Genomic DNA, 21,459 nt, shown 5'->3' with positions numbered 1-21,459 from the left:
GTGCGTGACTTCAACCACAGGGCCAGAAATTCATCATTAAAAAAACTATTAGCTAAGCAATACAGTTTGGATATTAAAGTCTGTACAGTATTTCTTTATGCCTGAGTTTACATAAAATGTAAATGAAGCGAGCAAATCCCACCGTTAAATACACCCTCAACTGTAATCATAACATGAACTTTGATTGACCATGCAGCAAATACTTCAGTTCACATTCTTTTCACCTCATCATGGTCGCAAGAATTAAAAATGGTTTTAAAAAGTGTCAGTTTTATCATTGATGGTAATTTTTTTTAGTCTTGTAGGTCAAAAAGATGTCACTGTTAATTTCAGCTTGTTTTGTAAAGTTAAAATCTCCTCAGCGGAGCTTAAAAGGAATCCTTAGTACACATATAGTATATTATTGGACTTTATGTCATCTCACCTTTGAACATTCGCTGGAATGTTTGTTCAGCAAAGCCTGGGGCCAGTTTGAAATATGCAATTTACCAAAGTTAACCACTTTATGAGAAGAAAATCTCAAATCTTAAATACAGTTAGGTGTTTATTCCACACAAGCTGATGCCAGCAACTGTCTGTGAGAAAAAAAAACAAGTAAAATCCACAAGTTGGATGTTTCCGCACTGACTCTGTGAGCACTACCCTGTTAAACTTATGCTTGCTGGTGTTTGTTAAACTGTCATAACAAGCCAAAGTCCACTTAAGGAATCATCTATTGGCGATTTATTGTTGTGGTGCCTTTGTTTTGATGAAAGATGTGTGTTAGATTTAACTCATAACTTAGTAAGTCACTCCTCCTGTCATACACTCATACCCAGGCATAATTAAACTGTTTTCAAAAGTGAGTGAACAATGCACTCAAACCTGCTTTTAGCATTGTGTGGGTTTGTTCAGTTCCACTCCTTAAAACCTTCACGTTAACCAGTCAGCTCACACTGCTGTTCCAGCACTGGTGTAAAACATGCCCTTGTTAATGTGTTTTGTTCACAGCATTTCCTTTTTCCAAGTGTCAGATTTGTGTAAAATGTCTGGACACTTTGCTGCTAGCTGGTCAACATCCATGAGCAGAAAACTAGATTGTGTACAATACTGTACACCACCTTCTTGATTTTGCAGTGAGAAAGGAGCATGATGACCGATTTCAGTGCGCTTCAGGATAGACTTTGTATTTAAAAAGCCCTTCTGTAAATACTAAATCCAACCATCTGTTATCACATGCAGAGGCATAAATAAGCATACAACTTCTGAGTAGCTCTCTTTTGGAACAGGTCTAACTCTTCCATGCCCTGAGGAATACCTAAAGAAAAAGAGCCGGTTAATTAACCGTGGAAGGCAGAGGTAAAAAAAAATATTAATATATACAAAACACTGTCCCATATCCTTTGTCAACTCTCTCTCTGTCAACAAGTCTTTGTTGCTTTAACCTTAATAATATTTTGTTTGTTCTCTTCCCTCAGACCTCAACGCACTGTGTAGAGGAGCCAACAGGTCTGCACAATCTCTGTGCCTCTAAATCCTCACAGCCACAAGGGAGTGTGTCTCAGTCTCAGTCATACATGTATCTCGTGCACAGATGCTTTTTTTTGTCACTGGGAATTAATCTTATATAATGTGATACGCAATATCAAGTGAACAAATGTAAAAAAAAAAGCAGAAATGTACAATAAAATATGCATTTATTTATAGTGATTAAGGTACCGCTCAGTGAAAACAATCCCACACACTCCTTGTCACACTCAAAGGTCCTGACTCCATTCACATATTGATACCAACATAAATACATTAAAATATTAACAGAACTGTACACCTTTTGCTGTTGGACGTTTGATGTGGGCAGTAGATTGTCTGATGTGACCTAGGACTGACCTCTTAAAAACTTCTGAGGTGTTTTGGGCAGTGGGGCTTTGATGCACGGCTCATAAGAGCCTGTGGACCTCTCTTACTGACAGTTATAAAAACCAAAGCATTCATTTAAAAGAAACTATGATTCAAAACACGACAATTTGGTTTAAATGGACTTCAGACAAGCTCTGTGCCCCCTGAGTACAGAGGGGAAACTGTGTAAACTCTTAAAAAAAAAGGCATACTTGGGAATTAGTAACAAAACAGATGTGTTACCTTTGAAAACAATAAAAGGTCAAAGTGGTCAAAAGAAAAACAGTATAATACAGATACATGCAAATGTCTCATACATTTTTGAATATAACTGAATCCTGTTTGGAGTCTGCAGCCAGTTTTATGATTTGATAATTATTATTAAATCTCTCACAACATGAATTCTAACTCAATTCTCCTAAAATCATTTATTTAAAAAGCCTTCCACCCACACTGACAGCTTTACAGTCAAATAACACATAAAACAAAATCTTTAGATCTTCCCATTAAAAAAATAACCATGAACCAGTCATTCACTCCTCCACAGGACAGATTTAACACTTCTCTCTCATCACATGAAGTCACAGTGCAAAGTCACGAGTGCAGCTGATAGCCCGTACAATCTCATTTCTGAAGGCACAAGCTAATGAGTCGTCAAACGCAGGGAGCTGTCAAGTGTGTGGTTCATGTGCTGGCAGCCGTACTTTCAGTCAAAGCAGATAAGTGAGTTACAGGAGATTGTGTTTTATTACTAAGATGTGAAAACCACGGGCCATGTTTAAATATCACAGCATTATATGATGTGACACTGTCTGAGATTTCTGTGAGTTGGCGTGCGAAGATTTGCTTTTCTGTTTTTTGAAAACAGAAAAGCAAGATATTGCCTGGCATACTCTATTCCAATAAGGTGAAAAACAGCCCTGCTTACCAACAGAGGCAGAAACCAGTTTAAATGCACAAAGCACTGCACAACAAAGAGAAAAATATTTACTCTTAACTGTTAAGAAAACTAAGTACAAATACCATGATCTCCAGCCATTATAGGTGAGACTGCACCAACGACAATCAAATCTGGTATCAGGCCAATGTTGCAGGGATGAAAATGAGTGGGTTACACAGACCAACCATTTCAAAATCTATCCAGATCGATGTATTTACGTTTTTCTTCCTGTTCTCCCAAACTCCTCCAAGGCTGCAAAATCATGGCTAAATTTAATATCCCTAAAGCTGTATTCACTGTCTCCTTTAGATTCAAAATACTGTTTAAAGAGTTAAACAGTTATGTGATTAAGCTAGGGCTGTCAAAATTAACACATTAAAGCAGATTCATCATCATCATCATCATCATGATTAATCTGATCGTTTTTTTAATAACAGTAACTAATCTGCTGCACAGAATGACTCAAAATCCCTTCAAATGTATCTGGCAATACATTCTGGGCAGTTTGTCCAAGTAGATTTGACTACAAACAAAAAAGACAGAATAGCTGACCAACATAAAGTATTATGCACACTCTGCAGGGAGGAGGTCTCTTTTCTATCACTTTGGCCAATGGGTTTCTCAGCTTGCAACAAACCAGACTCATGTAACGTGATGGCCTCTAACTCGGACAAATCGGCAGCTGCAAAGTGCATTGCAACAAGCTCAAGACCCATTAATACTGTTGATGACACAGGCTTTACAAATGTTTTGAAAGTTTCCTCTCAAGGCTCCTTCAAAAAGCACAAAGTTTTTTGTTCACTTGACCTGTTAAAGCTGTTTAATAAAGATGTTAAGAGCAAAAATATTTCCTCTTTCCTCGAGTCTGTTTACTCATGCAAAAAGAAATATGAGTGTTATAATATTATTAAAAATGAATATCTAAATGATCAGTTTTAAAATTTTAATTGTTTGACAGCACTACTACAAACAAAATGTGCGTCAATTGTAGCATTTCAATAGATTAATTCTTTTGATACCCTTAATTAAGCCCAAGGGAAACATGTGATAAATTATGATTAATCACAGAGTAGCCGTGATTAACTTGAATTTGTTTGATCACTCAACAGGACTAGATTAAGCCAGAAAGCCAAACAACAGATAATATGTCTGTAAATTAAAAGCAAATACTATGTTCAAATATGACATTTGCCTTTAAACTCCCGGATTCCAAATCCTGCTGTAATTAAACAAATGACACACTCGTATTTAATCAGGATGTCCATACCACAGCTATCTACAAAACCCTTTGAAGTGAGTGTGAACTTGCTGCACAGGGTTAGGCACTTTGTTTTCAGAGATCCTGCTGCCCTGCATCTTGGTTTCCTCTTTTATTCTCTGATTATTCCAACAGTTTTCCATTAGCTCAAGCTAAATAAACTGAGTGTCACTGCCCTTCAGGACACATGGTAAAATAAGGTCAAACAACTCAAAAAAGGGAAACAACTCCTGCAAAATAAGAGTAACAGCACCCTGCAGAGTGGTCCGTCCAATTTTGGTGAATTTTTAAGAATGAATTAAAGTATAAAACATTAGTAAACTCAACTTAGAGTTGTAGAACATCAATTCTCAGGTTGATACAGATTTTGTTTAAAATTTACTTGAGCAATTTTTCAAATGAATTTAGTTTGCAGAAAGATTTTCTTGCCTTTAAAAAGATAACACTCTGTCTTAAAAAAGAACAAAGAAAAAAGACAATGAACCTCAAAACTGAGGGTTTAAGTTCTGGGAGAAATCACCTCTTCAAGTACACTTGAAACAGTGCTTCAAACGGGGACTCCTCTGCCAGCATGCTTGTTTTTGGGGTTGTTTAAAACCAAAGTAGAGTTTTACTTTCCTTTGAGTAAAACCAAAATGATCCGAATGTTTAACCAAACACCTAAAAACACTATTCCTAATGATACTTTTTCTTCACACACTCAAGCAGTCCTATAGTTTATGGCCAGCTTCAGCAGCAGGGAAGTCTTTATCAGCTCCTTGACCAGGACCTGTATCCTTTTTATTTTCACTCCTGGACGGATTCTTACCGTCTACACTTTGTCCCTTCTCCTGAGATGGTGGCATTTTGTTCCCTTCTCCAGTCACCCAGTGATCTAATGTCTTGATATTGTAGCCTTTTGGAACAGGGGGCTGGTAACGGTAGCTGTAACCAAAGGCACGCAGGTGATAGGTATAGTACTCCAATACATACATATGTGTGGCATCCACATAGTGGAAAGACACTGAAAGATCTGAGCAGCAGTTTGGACCCTGTGGAAAAAACAGAGAATAAGGTAATGTTAGATTTCAGAGGCACATTTTCACAAAACAAATGTAATTAACGTCAGGAGGTGAGAATAAATAAGGTCAGATATCTATGATGAGGTGAAACACATTACACTAATATTTTCCTGTAAATTTGGTGGTGTCTCCTCTATAATGAAGCTGCTTAATGCTCTTTGGTTTTCTTTGTAAATATTGCTCAGCTGGGACATAATAAAAACCAATTTGAAATAAGCCACATTTATCTACATTCATAACAAAAACCACAAATCTGTCCGAGGATAGACACTACTACTTCATTGGTTGAAATGAAAATGATAATTTCCTAACTTACCTCTGAGATAGGATAGTAGCAGTAGCTCCAATACCAGAAGCTCTTGGGGAACTTAGCAGTGAGGTGCTGCTCTGGGACAAACGGGTGAAATGTTTCCCTGTGCACACTGTCTCTGGAGTCCCCTGCCAACACCCCGACTTTTTCCATGCATTGTCCCAATGCAAGGTCTTCTACTGAACTAGTGTGAGAGCACACTTTGTTTTTAAATCCTTCCACAAATCTACGCAGAGCCTCTTTGCTCAACACATAGCCTGCGCCACCGCTCATGTAGCCTTGCTTTGTGAAGGGCTTAAACTTTCGTCCAAAGTAAACTGGCTCCTCTGGTGTGTGGTTAGCAAGAACCAATCGCAGGTTGTCCACAATTACATAGGTGTCGTCGTCAGCCTTGAGGAACCAGTCTGCCTCATCGAAGTGATGCTCATAAGCATAATGGAAGGCCTTGATTGTTTTCCAGTACAACTGGTCTCGACCCTCCTTTGTCCCCAATCCCACCGTGGGGAAGTCAGGATCATCCACAGAGCTCATGAAAATCACAATGTTACAGTGGCGACTCCAAGTAGACTTCACATGGCGGGTCTTCTTCTCCAGGTTACTTGGTCCAGTCATCACCCAGCAGAGGATACGCACTTTTTTGTAGAGCTCATCTGCCTTTCGGCTGTCTTCTCCTGGTAAGAAGAAACAAACATAAACAATCACAAAATGTTTACATCAAAAATACTGAGGGTACAGGTCAAAGATATATTTATATATTCCTGATTGTAATCCATGCTTTAAAATTAGATTGTCCGCACCATCTGTACTTTCTAAAATACTATTTCTCAGGTTCCCTGTCCAGGTCATTCAGGATAGGATTGATTTATGGCACATAGTAGTCTCTATGACAACACCACGCCTGGCTGAGCTTGACAATGAAAGAAGAGATGTGTGTTTTTCTCTGCTGAAAAGGATTCCTTGAATCAACTTTGTAGTGACTGGAGCTGAACTGTCAGAAAAAAAAATGACAAAAGAAAGCTAAAAAGAAGAGTGATAGAGCACGGGCTAAGGGCTTAAACACAGTTTAAGCTGTCTGTGATGATGTTCATTCCAACCCTCATGCAGCAGTTATTCTGCAGTGGTCTGTTCAGACTTGAGAGCATATCACTAAAATGAAGAGTGAGGTTACATTGGCTCTGCACGGTGAGGTTGGAGTTGGTAGATGCACATTGGTAGGAAATAACAAGGATTTACTAATGTTACAAATTGCAGACACGAACTGAGTAAAAAGTTGACTAGTAAAGAACTTAACATTATCGTTATAGAAATTATTGTTATAAAAGAACATCTGCTTTCCATGCATTTGCTTCAGCATGAATGCCTTGCTTTGCCAAATGCATGCCTTGGCAAGAGTCACATCCTCAAGACAGTGGGTGCTACTGCTCATGGGAACTTAAGCCTTTATCCAAAAAAACACAGGCTTTTCTGGATAGTCCTCACTGCTCCTTTAAGATAAACTTACTGTCAGTGACCCAAAATTTAAAGTTCTACAAGAAAACCAAAAGTAGAGTTTAGGCAAATTTCAAGTGACTGTCTGGACCCTGCTGTCAAGTTTGCATCATATCCACTACTACAGTACTGTCATAGGGCCTGTTTATGCTTTTTAAGATCCTGTTAAGGAGTTTTGGTTGGTGGCATTTTTAAGCAGAAACTGGAAACACCAGAAAATCAGGCTACTTACACAGCAACATATGGTACATATAGAACAGGTTTCTCAATCTTTTACAGCCCAAATATGGGACTGTCAATACTTTGAATAATTGTATGCCAATAAAAATCTATCCCTCTTAAACAATAACAAAGTTAGGTGGTAAGTATATTTTACACCTACCCAAAAACCAGGGGAAAACTCACATTTTTCTAGTCTCATACTTTTACTAGTAAAACAATATTCCGTAAAACCATAGCATAAAAGAAATCAGTACTTTGGGCTAAAATATATAATCCCTTTTTTTACCCTTAATTACATGACTGAAATGTGAAATGATCTCAGTCTGAACTTCCCCTTTACACCAACTTCCACAGTGAAGAGGAAGATACAATATTCTGTATAAAACAATCATTGTGTGATAAAAAGTTACAATTTAAATGTATTAGTCTAAGTAGGGAGTCCAGGAAAAACTGGAACATTAACCAATATGATTTGTTGGATCATGTTTTAACCCTTTACCTCAAGAACCTGGTTGAGGACATGCTCTTAATTATTACAGATAAGACTACCAGCCAAGCTTCCATGAAGTTGTACCTGTATGATGGGGATGCATCATGTTGAAAAGAGCAGACCTCTCCTTCTTCCATATCCTGCTCTCTTCATCGAGTCCGTTCGGGTACCGGTTGATTTGGGAAAGACTGGTGGCCTGCAGTGTTGACCAGGTATTCTCAAACCATACCTGCCGCATGAATACGTACAGCGATACGGTTCCCAACACGAAACCAGCGTAGAAAGAGAATCGGGGTCCGAGGGTCTTCATGCTGGACCAGGTGTCTCACCTTGGGTCGCTCAACTCGACTGAAACTGAACAAGGAAGGAGTACATGGAGGGAACTTTTACAAAAAAGGAAACTGGAGTGTCTTCGTCGTCCTGGTCACTGTGACAACCCTGCATGACAAAGTGAGAACTGCTCTGTGTCACTCCCTGTTTAAGGTGGGGTTTACTCACCAGCAGCAATGCAGGCACCATGACAGCTGTTTTATCCGACAGCTACTTCACTGGCAAAAGAACATTTCCTGGAAATAGGGGCTAGTTTCGATTACGACATTACGATTTTCTCCCTAAGCCCACCTTGTCGCACAAAATTTGAAGGGATTAATGGTATAACAACAGCCACAGAGTAAATAAAAACGTCGAATAAAAATCTCCAGGCAATTCAAAAAGGGTTAACTAAAATGACATTCCACAATACTTTGCTCCTGGCATCTATGGGTGTCAGGGTAAATCCGCGTTAGCAAACAGGCTAGTCCGTTATCCGACACTGCCGACGTCAACTTCTGTGTTCACTTAGAGAGCCTGTCGATGTACGGAGCGGAAATATCACACGCTTAGTCGATCGATAGAGCTCACTGAAATAACCGAGACAACCCCACTAATTTAGAGTATTTAAAATGGTCTAAAACATCAACACAACACCATTTCTGGACGTTGCCACAACTACATCCAACTTATCAAGCTGCTAACTTCCGCCCGAATGTATCACTAGTTCCGGTAAAACATTTCAAAATAAAAGCTTAGTGTCTGACACTGACGTGTCTTGCTCACAGACCGTAAAACTATCAAACAGAACCACTTATTTAGATGTAGCAGCAGATAGCATGCAAAATTCGATTGATGAACGATGAACTACAAGGTTACCCTTTATAAATCTATAGAACAGCTTATGGCCTTTAGTTGCAAATATTTGATTTTTAGTTTTATGTGTTTCCTCTCACTTAAAATGTAGTTTCATCTGTCAGTCACATTACTTGCATACAATTAGGAAAGAATTGCCAAAATACAAAACTTGCCATTTACAGTCCATACACTCAGATCTATAAAATTATTGTGATATTCTGACATAACAACCAAAAAGCTATTTAATGTAAGGAGACTCACGAGTTTCCCTTTTAAGATAAAAAAAACATACTTTGTTGTCAGTGTTTCTTATAGCATACTCAAAACCATCAAAGGACCTTGTCATTGCATTATCTGCCTCTTTTGTAAGCAGGCAGTTTTATGGTACACCTGGAATAAGTTAACAAGAGTCTTCAAACTTCAAAATTATCCAGGTCTCCTTTGATTACCTGGGATAAGTATTGTTGAAAATTTGACAACCATGAAGTAACTCATTTTTTAGAACATATCACCAGTCTCTGTTAAATTACATCCCAGATATAAGAGAGTTTCTGTGAGAGAGGGGCTAATACTTCATTATTAATGACTTAGGTGCACGATGAAATAAAGCTTCATATACAACTAAGAACATTTAGAAAACTGAATATGTTTACTCAGGTAACTGAAGCCCTACTTAGTTTGTGCCAATATACAACAATTCATTTCAAAAACATATTAACACAGTAATTATGTACAAATTAAGTCCCAACCAGACACAATTATTCACAAACTTTACAAATTCAGCCCTTGAAAGTACACCACAGAAGGATGCTTACAAAAGTTGTGTGTGGATTTATTACTTTTGTACACTAAAGCCATCTAAAATTACAGCTCTCATTGTTTTTTTCTTCTTACTTAAACTGTAAATCAAATTTATGAAGTCCTTGTCAGAAATAAGATAATCACTTTAAATATTACTCTCCCTATGCCTTCTTCTGAATTTTCTTTTAAGTACCTTTAACAGCACACTGCAACTTAAGGTGAGGCCAATAATTAAGGGAATGGTCAAATCATGAGTTTATGCACATATCTCTAAGAGTCTCAGCTTAATTTTGGACACTTTAGGGAGCTGCAGTACAGAGAAGGAAGCTGAGTACTGAAATATAGATCTAATAAGACCTAAGATGTCCTTTGTGTTTCACATCTTAGTTCCTACATCCACAGATCAGTAAAAAATAACGTGCAAAAACTTGTCCTTTTGTTGAAGTTGAGAAATGCCTGGTTTTGTTTGGATGAATGGAAGTAGTAGTTTTATGATGGGCACTGTGTTTTGCTGAAACTAAAGAAGTAGCTACAAACATACTGAGAATTCACTGAAAAACGTATTAAAAGGTACATAATGTCCCCATTTTTTCCAGCTTTCTACCAAAACTGAACCCAAATCAGAAAGACGAAATGCATAACTTAATTCATCTGCTCCAGTAAAGCTAAAATGTTGCAGCTTTGTGCAACATAAAGTATACAACCGATGCCTCCTACAGGCACATTTTGCCTAATGAAAACAGACACACATGTTCTGAATGTGCAAACAGGTAAGTAGATATTTTCAGTGATTTTCAACAGCATTATCTGAAAAATGTGAGCTCATCTTTCAAATCTGAGGCTGTCCCTCAGAGTCCTCCCCTCTGCTGAGCTCCACAGGAGTTCATCGTCCAAAAAGATGCTCTGAACGAGCTCAAATGTCCACATCATCTGAGTCGGAGGTGCTGGATGACTGTGACTCCTCCTGAGACTCTCCCCACACAAACCTATAGTTGTTCTCCAACTCCTGTTGCCTCTTTTGCTCTTTGTAAACCTCTTCTGTGCCTCCAGTCTGTGACATCAAGGAGACAAAAGGGTTAAAACAGAACTACGATTTACATATGTTTATTTTACCTGCTAAAAGTTTAAAGTTTCAATATATATATGTATATTTAAAAAATCTAGTAACATACACAGCAGCTCTAATGCTATTCTGCTGAATGTCAGAGACAACACACACTCAGACACATAAGGCAGACAAGGAAGACTGAAGTAAGCTTGTGGTTTCCCAAAGGTATGTAGGTTTTAGCAGTGGTAAGCCACCCAAATCCTTACTTATTCCGTCTTGAGTCAAGCAAATTTGTACATGATAGCCACAATAGTAATCATCCTCACAGAGGGAAGGCTTTTCTTGTGTGGAATAGCTCCGTAGGTTAAGAGTTTATCTCACAGAGTGCATTTCTTTACAGCAGACAAGGTTGTTTGCTAAGGGATATTACACAACAAAAAGTGAGAGACTAGCCCAGTCAACCTGAAACCTATAACTCATTACTTATTCAAATAATTTACTGGCAGCTATTCATTTCACCATGGGTGCTCAGTGACTGTTACTTGATGGGTCAATGTAGGGCCATTGTAAAAGGCCTACTTTTTGTTCATGTTGCAGCTGTTGTGTTTATTCTTTCTCTTATCCCTCTGCTGTATAAATGGAAAATTAACATCTCACAAAGAAAAATAATCTCTAAATTAGATTTTTTTTTAAATCAAATTTTCATATAGTAAGTGTTTTAATCCTGAACAACAGCTTATGCTGTAGAAACAGTAAATTTGGTTCCAACAAATGTCAAACTAATGCTGAAAAAAAAAACTGAACATAATACCCACAATTATGTTTAAATCAGTGCATTAAAAACTTGGATATAAAAGTTTGAGGGTATTTTGTTTTGTTTCTTTACTTAAAATTTGCTTTGAGTGTCTTTACAGGGGGTAGGTCCTCTTCTACAGAGTATTGTAATATTTTTACAGAAGCACAGAACAAACTAATACTGGCCATTTTTGTGTGACAGTCAAAACTGCACAAGTGAGAAGTTTTTGTGTGCAAAAGGCCTTCTTGTATTGATCTATGATTCGATCATGAAATATGACCAGTAAGGCATCACAGAAGCTACTTTTTCCAGAAGTCCACTGTTGCTTATGTATTTTTACTGATAAGAGAGAAGAGCAAGGAGGTGTTTTAATCTGTACACTTAATGTGGTCAAATATTTTCTTTTCTACACACTGTACCTTTAAGTTTCAGTGAGAGACAAATGACTTGTGTTCATTGAAAAATGTTTAAGTTAAGAAAACATCTATAATCTTTTCAAATCAGTATAATAACATACTTAGTCAGATCTGTCGGAGTGCCACTCATTGCTTCAACGGACCGATGCATGAATGATTTGCTCAACACTTCAAGCGGGAAGGCAAATATGTAACAATAACACCTGTGTCTGTTGACTTTAGATGTATGCTGTGTGTTTTGCCTCGTGAATAAAGATTAACACAATATGACTGCGCAACTCACATTTAAAGGATCTAAGTGAACCCAATAAAAAAGCCTTTTTGACATCAGAAATTACCAGTAGATTTATGAGGAGCTCCCTGAAGGACTTTGTATCCTCTTCAGATAACCACTGATCGCCTGCCTCCTCTGCATTTTTCCTGGTCAAGATCTTCACCTCAATTTTACCTGAAGAGAAAAAGCAGAAGAAAAGACGGGCTTGCCAGTTGAGCAAGTGTTCTTCCTGGTTTTCTCAAAGTAAAACAAGAAAAATGTTGAAATATGAAACAAATATTTAGAAAAATGGACCAAACACAACAGTGGATGGAAAGGAAAGAACACACATGGATTACACACCTTTCATGTCCCTTGGTCTTTAACAGAAGCACAAATTTCTGTCTAAGGTGTTTTGCACCTATGACTGTCGGACAGCTGTGTTTAAGACTACAACATAGAGAGCGCTACACCGGTGACTAAATACTAATTTTGGCAAAATTCTTCTTGGATTGTCCGTAAAAGCCTTTGTGGTCAACTGCTCTCTTGCAACCACTTCTATTCTTGACGTAATACTGTCTCAATGCTATGTCTGTAGTATTAAGTTGAAAATCGTAGTGATAGTAGTGTTCTTTTCAACAAGGATGGAGAGGAGGAAAAGGCTGAAGATTACAGATGGAAGAGAGAAAAGGCCTTGAGTGTTTCGGGCACTCCCCCCTCGTACCTTCTGCCTTCAGTCCTGCTTTCTCTAGCTGTTCTTTAACCACGTCCTTTATGTGCTGCCACTGGGGATCTCCTTCGCCCATCTCCTGAACTTTGACCTCCCCATCTGGGCTGCTGCCCGTCTTATACTTAGTAATTTTGATCTTAACATGGTCGTCAGCTGCTTGGTCTGCGGTGACGAGACAAAAGAGGGGACAAACAACACAGTTCACCGCAAAAGCCGTCAGCAGGGCCACAAGATGGAGGTGGCAGGAGCCAAGAACGACTGATGGATAACATTTTACATTTAGCACTGTCATACACTTCAACTAATGTGAGTGAGTTCATCATTTTTTTGATTAATCAAAATTACCCAAAGATATATTCATGGCAGCAGGAGAAGGCCTCTGACTAATTGGAACAACCCAAAATATAAATCTAAAAGTATTCATTTTCTGTGGATTAACATGTTTGTTTTTACTTTGGGACAAAAGATGTCACAACAAACAAGAACTTTGCATATGGATGAAAAGTGAGAATGATGGATGCAGTGTGCACAGATAGCATAACCACAGTGGGATGGTCTGCCTGGTTACCTGGCTGCTTTGGAGCCAGGCTTGGGCTGCCTCTGGTTGGATCGTTGCCTCTCTGAACTCCGCCTGTTTGGGGCTCCATGTCCTGGTCTTCTTTCTCCTCCAGCTGATCGAGGAGCTTGTCTAGAGTAGTCTCCAGTGTCTGTGTGGCCTGAGTGCGATCAAACTCCCCTTTCAGACCTTCTGTCTCTAACTCCTGCTGGGCCTGAAAAACAGAGAGAATGTTACAAGTCATCGTGGCAGCTCTGCCTTGGGAATTTCAACACACGTTGTCACCATTAGTTGACCTCATTTATGATGTTGTCAAACTCCTTCTGCATTTCTTCCTTTATCTCTTCGATCTTGTCCGAGGGCACTGAGAGGTCTGTCATCTCTTCCTCAAACTCCTGAAGCAGGTGCTCATCTTCATCTCTCTCATCCTCTCTAAGCTTCTCTGTCGCCTCGTTGCTTGTTGGTTTCTCTCCTTGACTTTTAACTTGGTTTTGGGCTTTCTGTGAACATGAGCCTCACTGAGAAAAAAAATACACTCCAAGAGATGCAAAAAGTATCACAGCAATCACGACGTACACTGACCTTCCTGTTACTTTCCTTGAGGTGTTGAACAAATTTCATCAAGTCTGCTGGGTCAGTGATGATTTTGAAGTTGAATTTTTCAACTGAAAGATGTTAACAGGCAGAAAACAAGCCCTTAGTTAACACTAAATGGCAGCATGTAAAAAGGTGTGGACTTCAAACTGTTCAACTCAGATTAACTGTCCAAAAATTATTCTATTCTTGTTCCTGTGTGTGACAGGGGGGCTGCATATGTCATACCTTCCTCACCGTCCTCAATGACTTCATTGTCCGTCACTGAGTTATAGTCATCATCTGCTGCCTGTGAAGGAAAAAATTGATGTGGATTGATGAGAAAGTGTTAATCCACAGCTCCCTCTAGTGTTGGGTGTTTGGTATGGACAATGGATTAAAAACTTGACTGTTTTAAATTTATCAAGCTCAACCAAAGGGACTCAAGTTGATTCGAGGAAGTGGTTTTTGACCTGATTGTCCTGTTGAGACGCTGTTGTTTTTGAACTCCTGGGCTTGGTAACCCCCTCCCAGAATTCAGAGTCCCCTCCGTCCTCCGACCCAGCATCCTTGGACAGATCAGCAACTTCTGCCAATACACAGGCATGTCATTCATGACAGAAAAAATGTGAATCCTCATATTTTAACATGAAAATTAAATTATTCAAGTGAAACACACCTTCTTTTTCAGGCCCAGCTGAGTCGTCATTGGCTTCAGGTGATGTTTCTTCTGTTGTAACTTCTGCTGCTCCATCTGGTCTTTCATTTCCTGCTAGCATCTCATCAAGACTCCTCAGCTCCTCCGAGATCTGCTCCACTTTACGCTTTGTGTCCGCTGGGAGGAATCAGAAAGAAGGAAAAGAAGAAGAGAAGGAGAAAAATGGAAAAAAACATCGTAATTTTTATTATATGACAGAAAATATCACATTTGAATTTGCATTTTACTGTAATTAATTATAGTCAGTCTTATTATTCGAAAATCACTTTATTAAGTAATTTAGTGAAATTTGTGGGTCTCTGGCTTTCCTCCCAGCCCACAAAATGTGATATTTAATGACAAAACCTGTATTTAGTAGTGCTTGTGAATGTAAAATCCTGACCTAAAAACGAGCTGAATACCCGGGATTAGCCAACGTCAGCGAGTCCCTTTTTTGACCAAACAGGAGCAAGTCTGACCTGATTGGTCCACCAGAGCAGATACCCCCGAACCCCCTCCCCTCCCACTCCTCTCCCCTCATCTGGAGAGAAATCTCTCCAGCAGCCGGGAGAGGAGTGTGGCTGTTTTTGGCTGTAAACAGCAACATAGTTCCATGCACAAGCTTCCCATCTCAGAAGAAGACAAGACTAAGTGGCTAGAGTTCATTTATGAAAGAAATGTGCCAGCTACACTCAGTAAAACTGTGCATGTGTGTGCTAGTCACTTCACAGCCGACTGCTTTTCCAACTTTGGACAGTACAACAGAGGGCTAGTGAATAGACTGGTCCTGAATCCAGGCGCATTACCAACCATCTGCCAACAAACCTCGGACCCTGGAAATGTGAGTATTTTAAATGCTGTTTGCTGTGGAGCAGATGTAAGAGCTTTTCCTCAGTGTCCCCCTGTCTCTGTGTTAGCTTCAGGATGCTAATTGTAGCTGTGGTTAGCCTGTTGTTTTAGCCTGTAATGTTAGGTAAACGGGCTTCGCTGTTTTCTAAACATTGTGCACTTGGGGCTAGTGGCGCCGCTCTCAGTGATGTGGAAGAGCGGGGCGGTATCAGCAGTGACTCATTTACATATGAAGGTCACGCCCACTAAATCAGAGCGTTCTGAACAGAGGGGCTATGAGAGCCTGGAAACAATGCTGCTGTGCTTGATTTATTGGCTTTTTGGACCAAAACATGTTACTACCATTTCATGAAGACATCAATGATCCATATTTAACTGCAGAAAAGGAGCATAATATGGGACCTTTAACTGATATCAACACTACATTTTCAATTATGGTCTCAGATTAAGTTTAGTCTCCAGAAAAACCACAAAGTTTCTTCAAAACTGCTGAATAGTGACCTTCATTTTTGTGAACTTACAGACTTGAGCCTTTACGTAGTCCATGTACTGTTGGGCACTTAGAGCAGGTTGGCACACAATGCCCTGGGGCTTGGCAGTGGACAGTGGCTTCAAGAATGGATGCTGGCAGGTGCGGCTGGTGTGAACTGTCAGCACATAACGGCACGACTGAGGTTCGTCTACTCGGGCAATGTAGTCATTGGAACCTTCTTCACACATGAACTGTGTACATATTAAAAAAACAAGAGTCCAGTTGAGTTCAGGCCTGTGCATTAGTTGTTAAAACAGTTATTTTTATGCTAACCTTAACCTCTTTGTGTTTAAGACAACAAAACTTCTGCTACCTCAGCCCAAACAGAAAAAAAGACAAAACCACACAGACATCATGCAATCCAAACACATCTTGTATTGAAATATCTTACTCTGACTTCAGTCTCCCTAGGATTTCCATTGAGGTCACACTTTGAGCCGTTGATGTAGGACTGACTGTGGTAGCGCTTCAGCCTGTGCTGCTTGGATGCCTGTGGAATGAAGGGAACAAAAAACATATTTGTAATCTTCTTGGACACGGGGGCTCAGCGCACCATCCAAACTTGAGATGTGTTGCGTCTGATGTCAAATACAGCTGCAAAACTCTTTTACATTATGGTTAAGTGAAAAATCACCAAAGACACACCAGCAGTCTGTAAATGCATATCTTGAGCTTTGTTGTAAGTTAAGGTCTTTGCTGTGCAGGGGCCTTCAACGGCAGAACAAGCAGCAACATGCCTCAGCTAGTCAAAATCTAAATGTGAAAATTTGTGGCATGGAAGGGTGTAAAGCTCTACTGGTTTCTTCTGTCTACAGTGATGACTTGTTTTGCTCTTCACATTGAAGTCTTTCCTTCTGAAAATGTCTTGTCTTTAGTTGGTATGATCTATTCCGGCCTTGGTATTACATGCTCATGGAAATAAAGGAGATGGAGGTCAAGTGCCTGTTGTGTGGACCAGTAGTTTTTGACATGATCTTAATTTAACTGAGGCATTGTGAAAATAGTGCAGTTATTTTTGAAAGTTCCACAATGGAGAAAGCAAGTAACTGACTGTTTTGTTGGAGTGATCATCATTTTTGTTTTCACCCATCAACACAATTAACAATGAGCAGACACTTTAAGGTGGGGTCTGCAGGATTTTTCTTAAAAAAAAAAAAAAAAAGGTAAATTACAACAGGAATAATCCTGCTCAATGTCTGTCAATGTCTGTAAGTGTCTCTGTCTGTCTCAACCCTCTCTGCTGCCTGTATATTGATATTTTGGTTGTTTTGGGACGTTGCTGGGAAGAGAGTAATCATGGTTACATCAGCCAGTCACAGAGCACCTAGTGCTCAATTGACTTTGCATGATAATGGCTGTGAGTGAAAGCTAATCAGAGCAGCTACAATCGTGGACGTATCACGGAGGAAGAAAGACACAACCAAAGCAAAATGAAACACCAAATATATAAAGCTATTTCCTAAATGAGGGTGAAGCTTAACTGAACTTTCACCCGCTTTTGGTGTGCGCTGCTGCTGGCGCTGTCCCAAGGAGGAGGAGCCCAGTTTGAATGTTGAGATTATGAACAATTAAGGAAAGTTCCTGCAAACCCTACATTTAATGTCTGTCATACAATATATCATATGATGATGAAATCAGTAAAACAAAGAAATACACCACCGCTTTGTTTCTATTCAAAATTCTTATTAGATTTGATGTTTTATTCTGAAGTGTTAATAAAAGTGGATTGTATTCTAGTTGAGCAATTTTTGCCAATCATAATCTAATAAGAAGTTCTCATGTTAAACCACTTCCTATTTTCTGAAACTTCTATTTCACTCTCTCACAGATAGTAATCTCCTAACAACTCCTACTCGAGTCATTTCAGCCTGTCCATTTTATATCTACATGGAGCCTGAAACATGGAAATATTTCTTCTATGTTTTTAAGATGAGACAATCAGATAAAAATCTGATGTCTAGATTTCATGCTGTTTCTTGTCACAGAAACAGCCTGAGTTAAGTTGATTTATATCTACTGGATGCAAAACTTGGTAATGTTTCACATGCCATCACAACATGAGCAGGAAATCAGGCAAGTGTTTCATTACCTGCACAGTCAGAACAGATATTTAACAATGTTAATCTGAGTGTTTATGATGGGGACTTTTAGCCGTTGAAGCAGAGACTCTGGTCTGCTGTGGTGTCCTTTTAATTAATAAACAACCGGAAACTGTACGGGAATATCAGGCTTTGTAATCAAACTATGTTTGTGACATGATATCAGTGCAGGGAGCTATGGCCAACTTGTCTGTGCTAGTAGGCCACATGACCACAGTTATTCTGGTCACTTTGAATACCAGATTGTTTTTATTATTTTAAAGGATTATGACAGTGACAGCAGCTTTGCTGTTACAGGCATGTCAGGCTTGTCAGGCTTGAAAGTGAGATCTCATCACAAGTGTCTCCTGCAGAAACCTTTGGGGCTGCAAAATCAGGCCAGGGTATCTGAAGGGATCAGCCAGACACACTTTCATACCTGGTATTATAGTCACCCACTCAAAATATAGATCTCTTTTTTTTTGCCTCATACAAAAAAATGTTAGAAATGTTTATACAATATGCTAAAGATGTCATATCATGTATTAGGGTCCCTATAAATTTAATGACTCATGCTAATAAGAGGGGATGTGACATGATTGGGGGACGGATGTGGAAATAAAAACAATTACAGAAACAGACGAGTTTATGAACTTCTCCTAACAGTGAGCATCTGCTGAACCAAGATTAAAAAAAAAAAACCTAGTGTAAAATATTAACAATACTTTAGCTTCACTTTGGTACAATGACAGCAGTTGGAAGCTGACCATCCATGCTGTTACATAGTAATGACAAGAACAAAAACTAATGCAAGAAAAAGTTGATGTGCTCACATCATTTTTGTCAGAAAATTTTAACTTGTGCAGTTGTTGCTACCAAGAAATGAATTTAACAAGCATACTGCTCTAAATAATAATATAGATAGAAGAAACAGTAAACTTTATGTAACTTTACCTTTGCCGTTTCATTGCTCCAATCAAATTCAGATTCAAAATAACCCAGAAAAAGGATGTCTCCCTTGATCTCTGTGTCTAGGGCGAAAACAAATGAAGACAGGTTCTCAGGCAGAGTGAAAAAACAAGTGAAGTCTAAATTACAAAACAAGAACGTGCCCTCTCACCTTCAAGGTGGTATTGTCTGATGTGCTGACCATGGCAGAACTCATATGTCCACCAGTCCTTTGTCTGCAGGAAGCACAGTCAACAAGAATGTTTGAAAAGTAAACGGCTATATTCATCTTGATAGTCCTCATAATTCACAATTACAGGAAAGCTGTTTTCCTTAATAATATCCCAAGTATGAATGTAAAAGATGTGGTCTGTTGTGACCATATTTGACACAAGTGTTTTACAGGTTACATTATATACTACTACTGTGTTTTTTATGCTGTTATGCACAGTTTAATTGACAAAAAAAATAAAGAAATTTTTTTTATTACATACAGTTTATCTTCTGTTGGAAGCCTTTTTTTAATTGCAAAGTATTCAGTTTTTGTTTTCTTCCTTATAGCATGATCATCAATTACACTCCATTAAAAACTTCAGCTCCCTCTGTATAACACAAGGCCTCAATAATTATGATGTACTTCACACGACACCGGTACAGTATGTACTAAAACCTAATTGTACATACAGAGGAACATGTTTGTGTAGCACGGAGTGACAAATTAGAAAAAAAGGAGCTGTCATTATCAGGTAATTACTCTGTTAATACCTCGGTGTGCCCATGTCTGCAACAATCTGTCCCTTTGGAGAACGATGAGAAGAGGATTGACCTGGTAATCTCATACTACACTAGGAACTCTAATATGAGCATGGCCCACATACTTCTCTAGTCTTGTTTTTTAGAGAAGTGACTGACAGCTACTTCACTGTCACTCAAGGCAAGTTTAGGAATCTTACAACTCTTTTGGTTCAGGTATAAGGTCTTATGGTTTATAAATTATTTACTGTTGTATGAAAATAAAATATATTGAGCATAAAAGAAACTTGATTGCCACCAATTAGTTTCAGTTAAATTTCTAAAAAGAGCAATAATTGATAACTAGCTATTGAGAACTTACCTTTATCAAGCACTGGTTATTGTGCATTGGACTGAGAAGGTCTGGGATGTCAGGCCCGGTGTACCCTGATGTTTCAGGCTCAGATGTCACATCCTGATGAAAGCGTACAGCCAAAGCTGGGAGTCGACACTCATACAGCTGCTTATACTTGTTGGACACCATCATAACCTCCTCTGTTTTGGTCTGACGAAAGAAAGTTAATTTCATACATTACATCTTTAGTTGTGACAAATTCAAATGTGAGTTAAGTAATGAAGATGGTTACCAATCGGGTTTTTAGTTATCGTCTCAATTATAAATTGAATGCCTTGAGAAAGTGATATAAGCTGAAGAAAGTGAGGTTGTTGCAACAGCTGCCAACAACGGTGCTGCGTAGATCACTTGTAAACAGCGCCAGTATTCACTTGTCTAAATTAATGTTCCGAATTTCAATTGCAAACAACATATCCAACTAAAGCTACGACTGTCTCTTGCCAACCTACAACACGTTTCTCATTTTCGTGATATGAAAGAGAAGATATCTCACGTTAGGTTGCAGTAGCCTACTTCCGAGCTAGCATGCTAACAGTTAGCTTCCTCAAACACATTCACTCACCTGGCCCAAGATGACAGGATCGGGAAGAATTTGGATCCCATATTTCATCTCATTCAGTTCCTCTAAATTTAAGAAAGCCGAGACATAGAGGGGGCAAGTTAATAGGACCACATACCATCTTTTTAGCCACCATACCAAGGAAGCAGCCATGACTGACTCTCTCCTCGGTAACCCCCATTTGTCTCTGACAGCAACAAAACACAGTATGCCTGACATGGTGGCAGCTGATTGGTCAATACGAGAGCAGCTGCTCTGTCATAGGCTAATCTTCCTTCTCTAAGATAGACCGAGGTAGACACAGGGTGAATGGGCGGTGCTTACACCCAAATCAGAAATCATCGTTTTACAACGCACATGTCAGCAGTCAACGTGCATCTTTATATAAAATTAAATCACATTGGTACGTGAAGACACTGAACTTATTGGTCTTTATGCGGTTTTTTTGTAAGAGGGGATGGATTTGTTTTTCAAGTGGAAAGTGGCTGAATAAAACATCAGCACAATCTAAATTCGTATATAATTTGGTATTTGTGGCAGAAGCACGTTGTAATGAAGGTTGTATGGAATTAAAGTCACTCCACTGGACGAAACAAATACACTGTTCTCCCTAGACATTCCCACACATGATCCCTGAAAAAAAATCGCACACCCATATGTGTAGA

At 39.0% G+C, this 21,459-nt stretch overlaps 2 protein-coding genes across 4 annotated transcripts; both read right to left on the bottom strand.

The window, feature by feature from the left end:
• Nucleotides 1-4,347: 4,347 nt before the first annotated feature.
• c1galt1lb (core 1 synthase, glycoprotein-N-acetylgalactosamine 3-beta-galactosyltransferase 1, like b) lies at nt 4,348-8,655 on the bottom strand. Its single transcript, XM_074676858.1, has 4 exons — nt 8,143-8,655; nt 7,729-7,998; nt 5,451-6,115; nt 4,348-5,104 (listed from the first exon to the last, which is right to left on the bottom strand). Exons 2-4 carry the CDS (start codon nt 7,952-7,954, stop codon nt 4,784-4,786), a joined length of 1,212 nt encoding a protein of 403 aa, XP_074532959.1. The 5' UTR covers nt 7,955-7,998; nt 8,143-8,655; the 3' UTR covers nt 4,348-4,783.
• Nucleotides 8,656-9,444: 789 nt separating this feature from the next.
• Nucleotides 9,445-21,001, bottom strand: os9 (OS9 endoplasmic reticulum lectin). 3 transcript variants are annotated; one of them, XM_074679342.1, is made up of 15 exons: nt 20,798-21,001; nt 20,203-20,385; nt 19,261-19,324; nt 19,095-19,171; nt 16,454-16,552; nt 16,052-16,253; nt 14,664-14,819; nt 14,458-14,570; nt 14,234-14,294; nt 13,994-14,076; nt 13,708-13,911; nt 13,424-13,625; nt 12,850-13,017; nt 12,211-12,320; nt 9,445-10,663 (listed from the first exon to the last, which is right to left on the bottom strand). In XM_074679342.1, the coding sequence occupies exons 1-15, from the start codon at nt 20,945-20,947 to the stop codon at nt 10,526-10,528; spliced, it is 2,010 nt and encodes a 669-aa protein (XP_074535443.1). In that variant the 5' UTR covers nt 20,948-21,001; the 3' UTR covers nt 9,445-10,525. The 3 variants fall into 3 exon arrangements, with proteins under 3 accessions (XP_074535443.1, XP_074535434.1, XP_074535452.1); XM_074679333.1 differs by having other exon boundaries at nt 9,446-10,663; nt 14,458-14,573; XM_074679351.1 differs by lacking the exon at nt 12,850-13,017 and having other exon boundaries at nt 9,446-10,663; nt 14,458-14,573.
• Nucleotides 21,002-21,459: the final 458 nt, after the last annotated feature.

Source organism: Halichoeres trimaculatus, unplaced genomic scaffold (genome assembly GCF_033239565.1).
Source record: "Halichoeres trimaculatus isolate MK-OKI-2021-1 unplaced genomic scaffold, fHalTri1.1 fHalTri1_scaffold_1, whole genome shotgun sequence".
Classification (NCBI taxonomy): Eukaryota; Metazoa; Chordata; class Actinopteri; order Labriformes; family Labridae; genus Halichoeres; species Halichoeres trimaculatus.
This window is presented reverse-complemented; position numbering and strand designations above follow the sequence as displayed.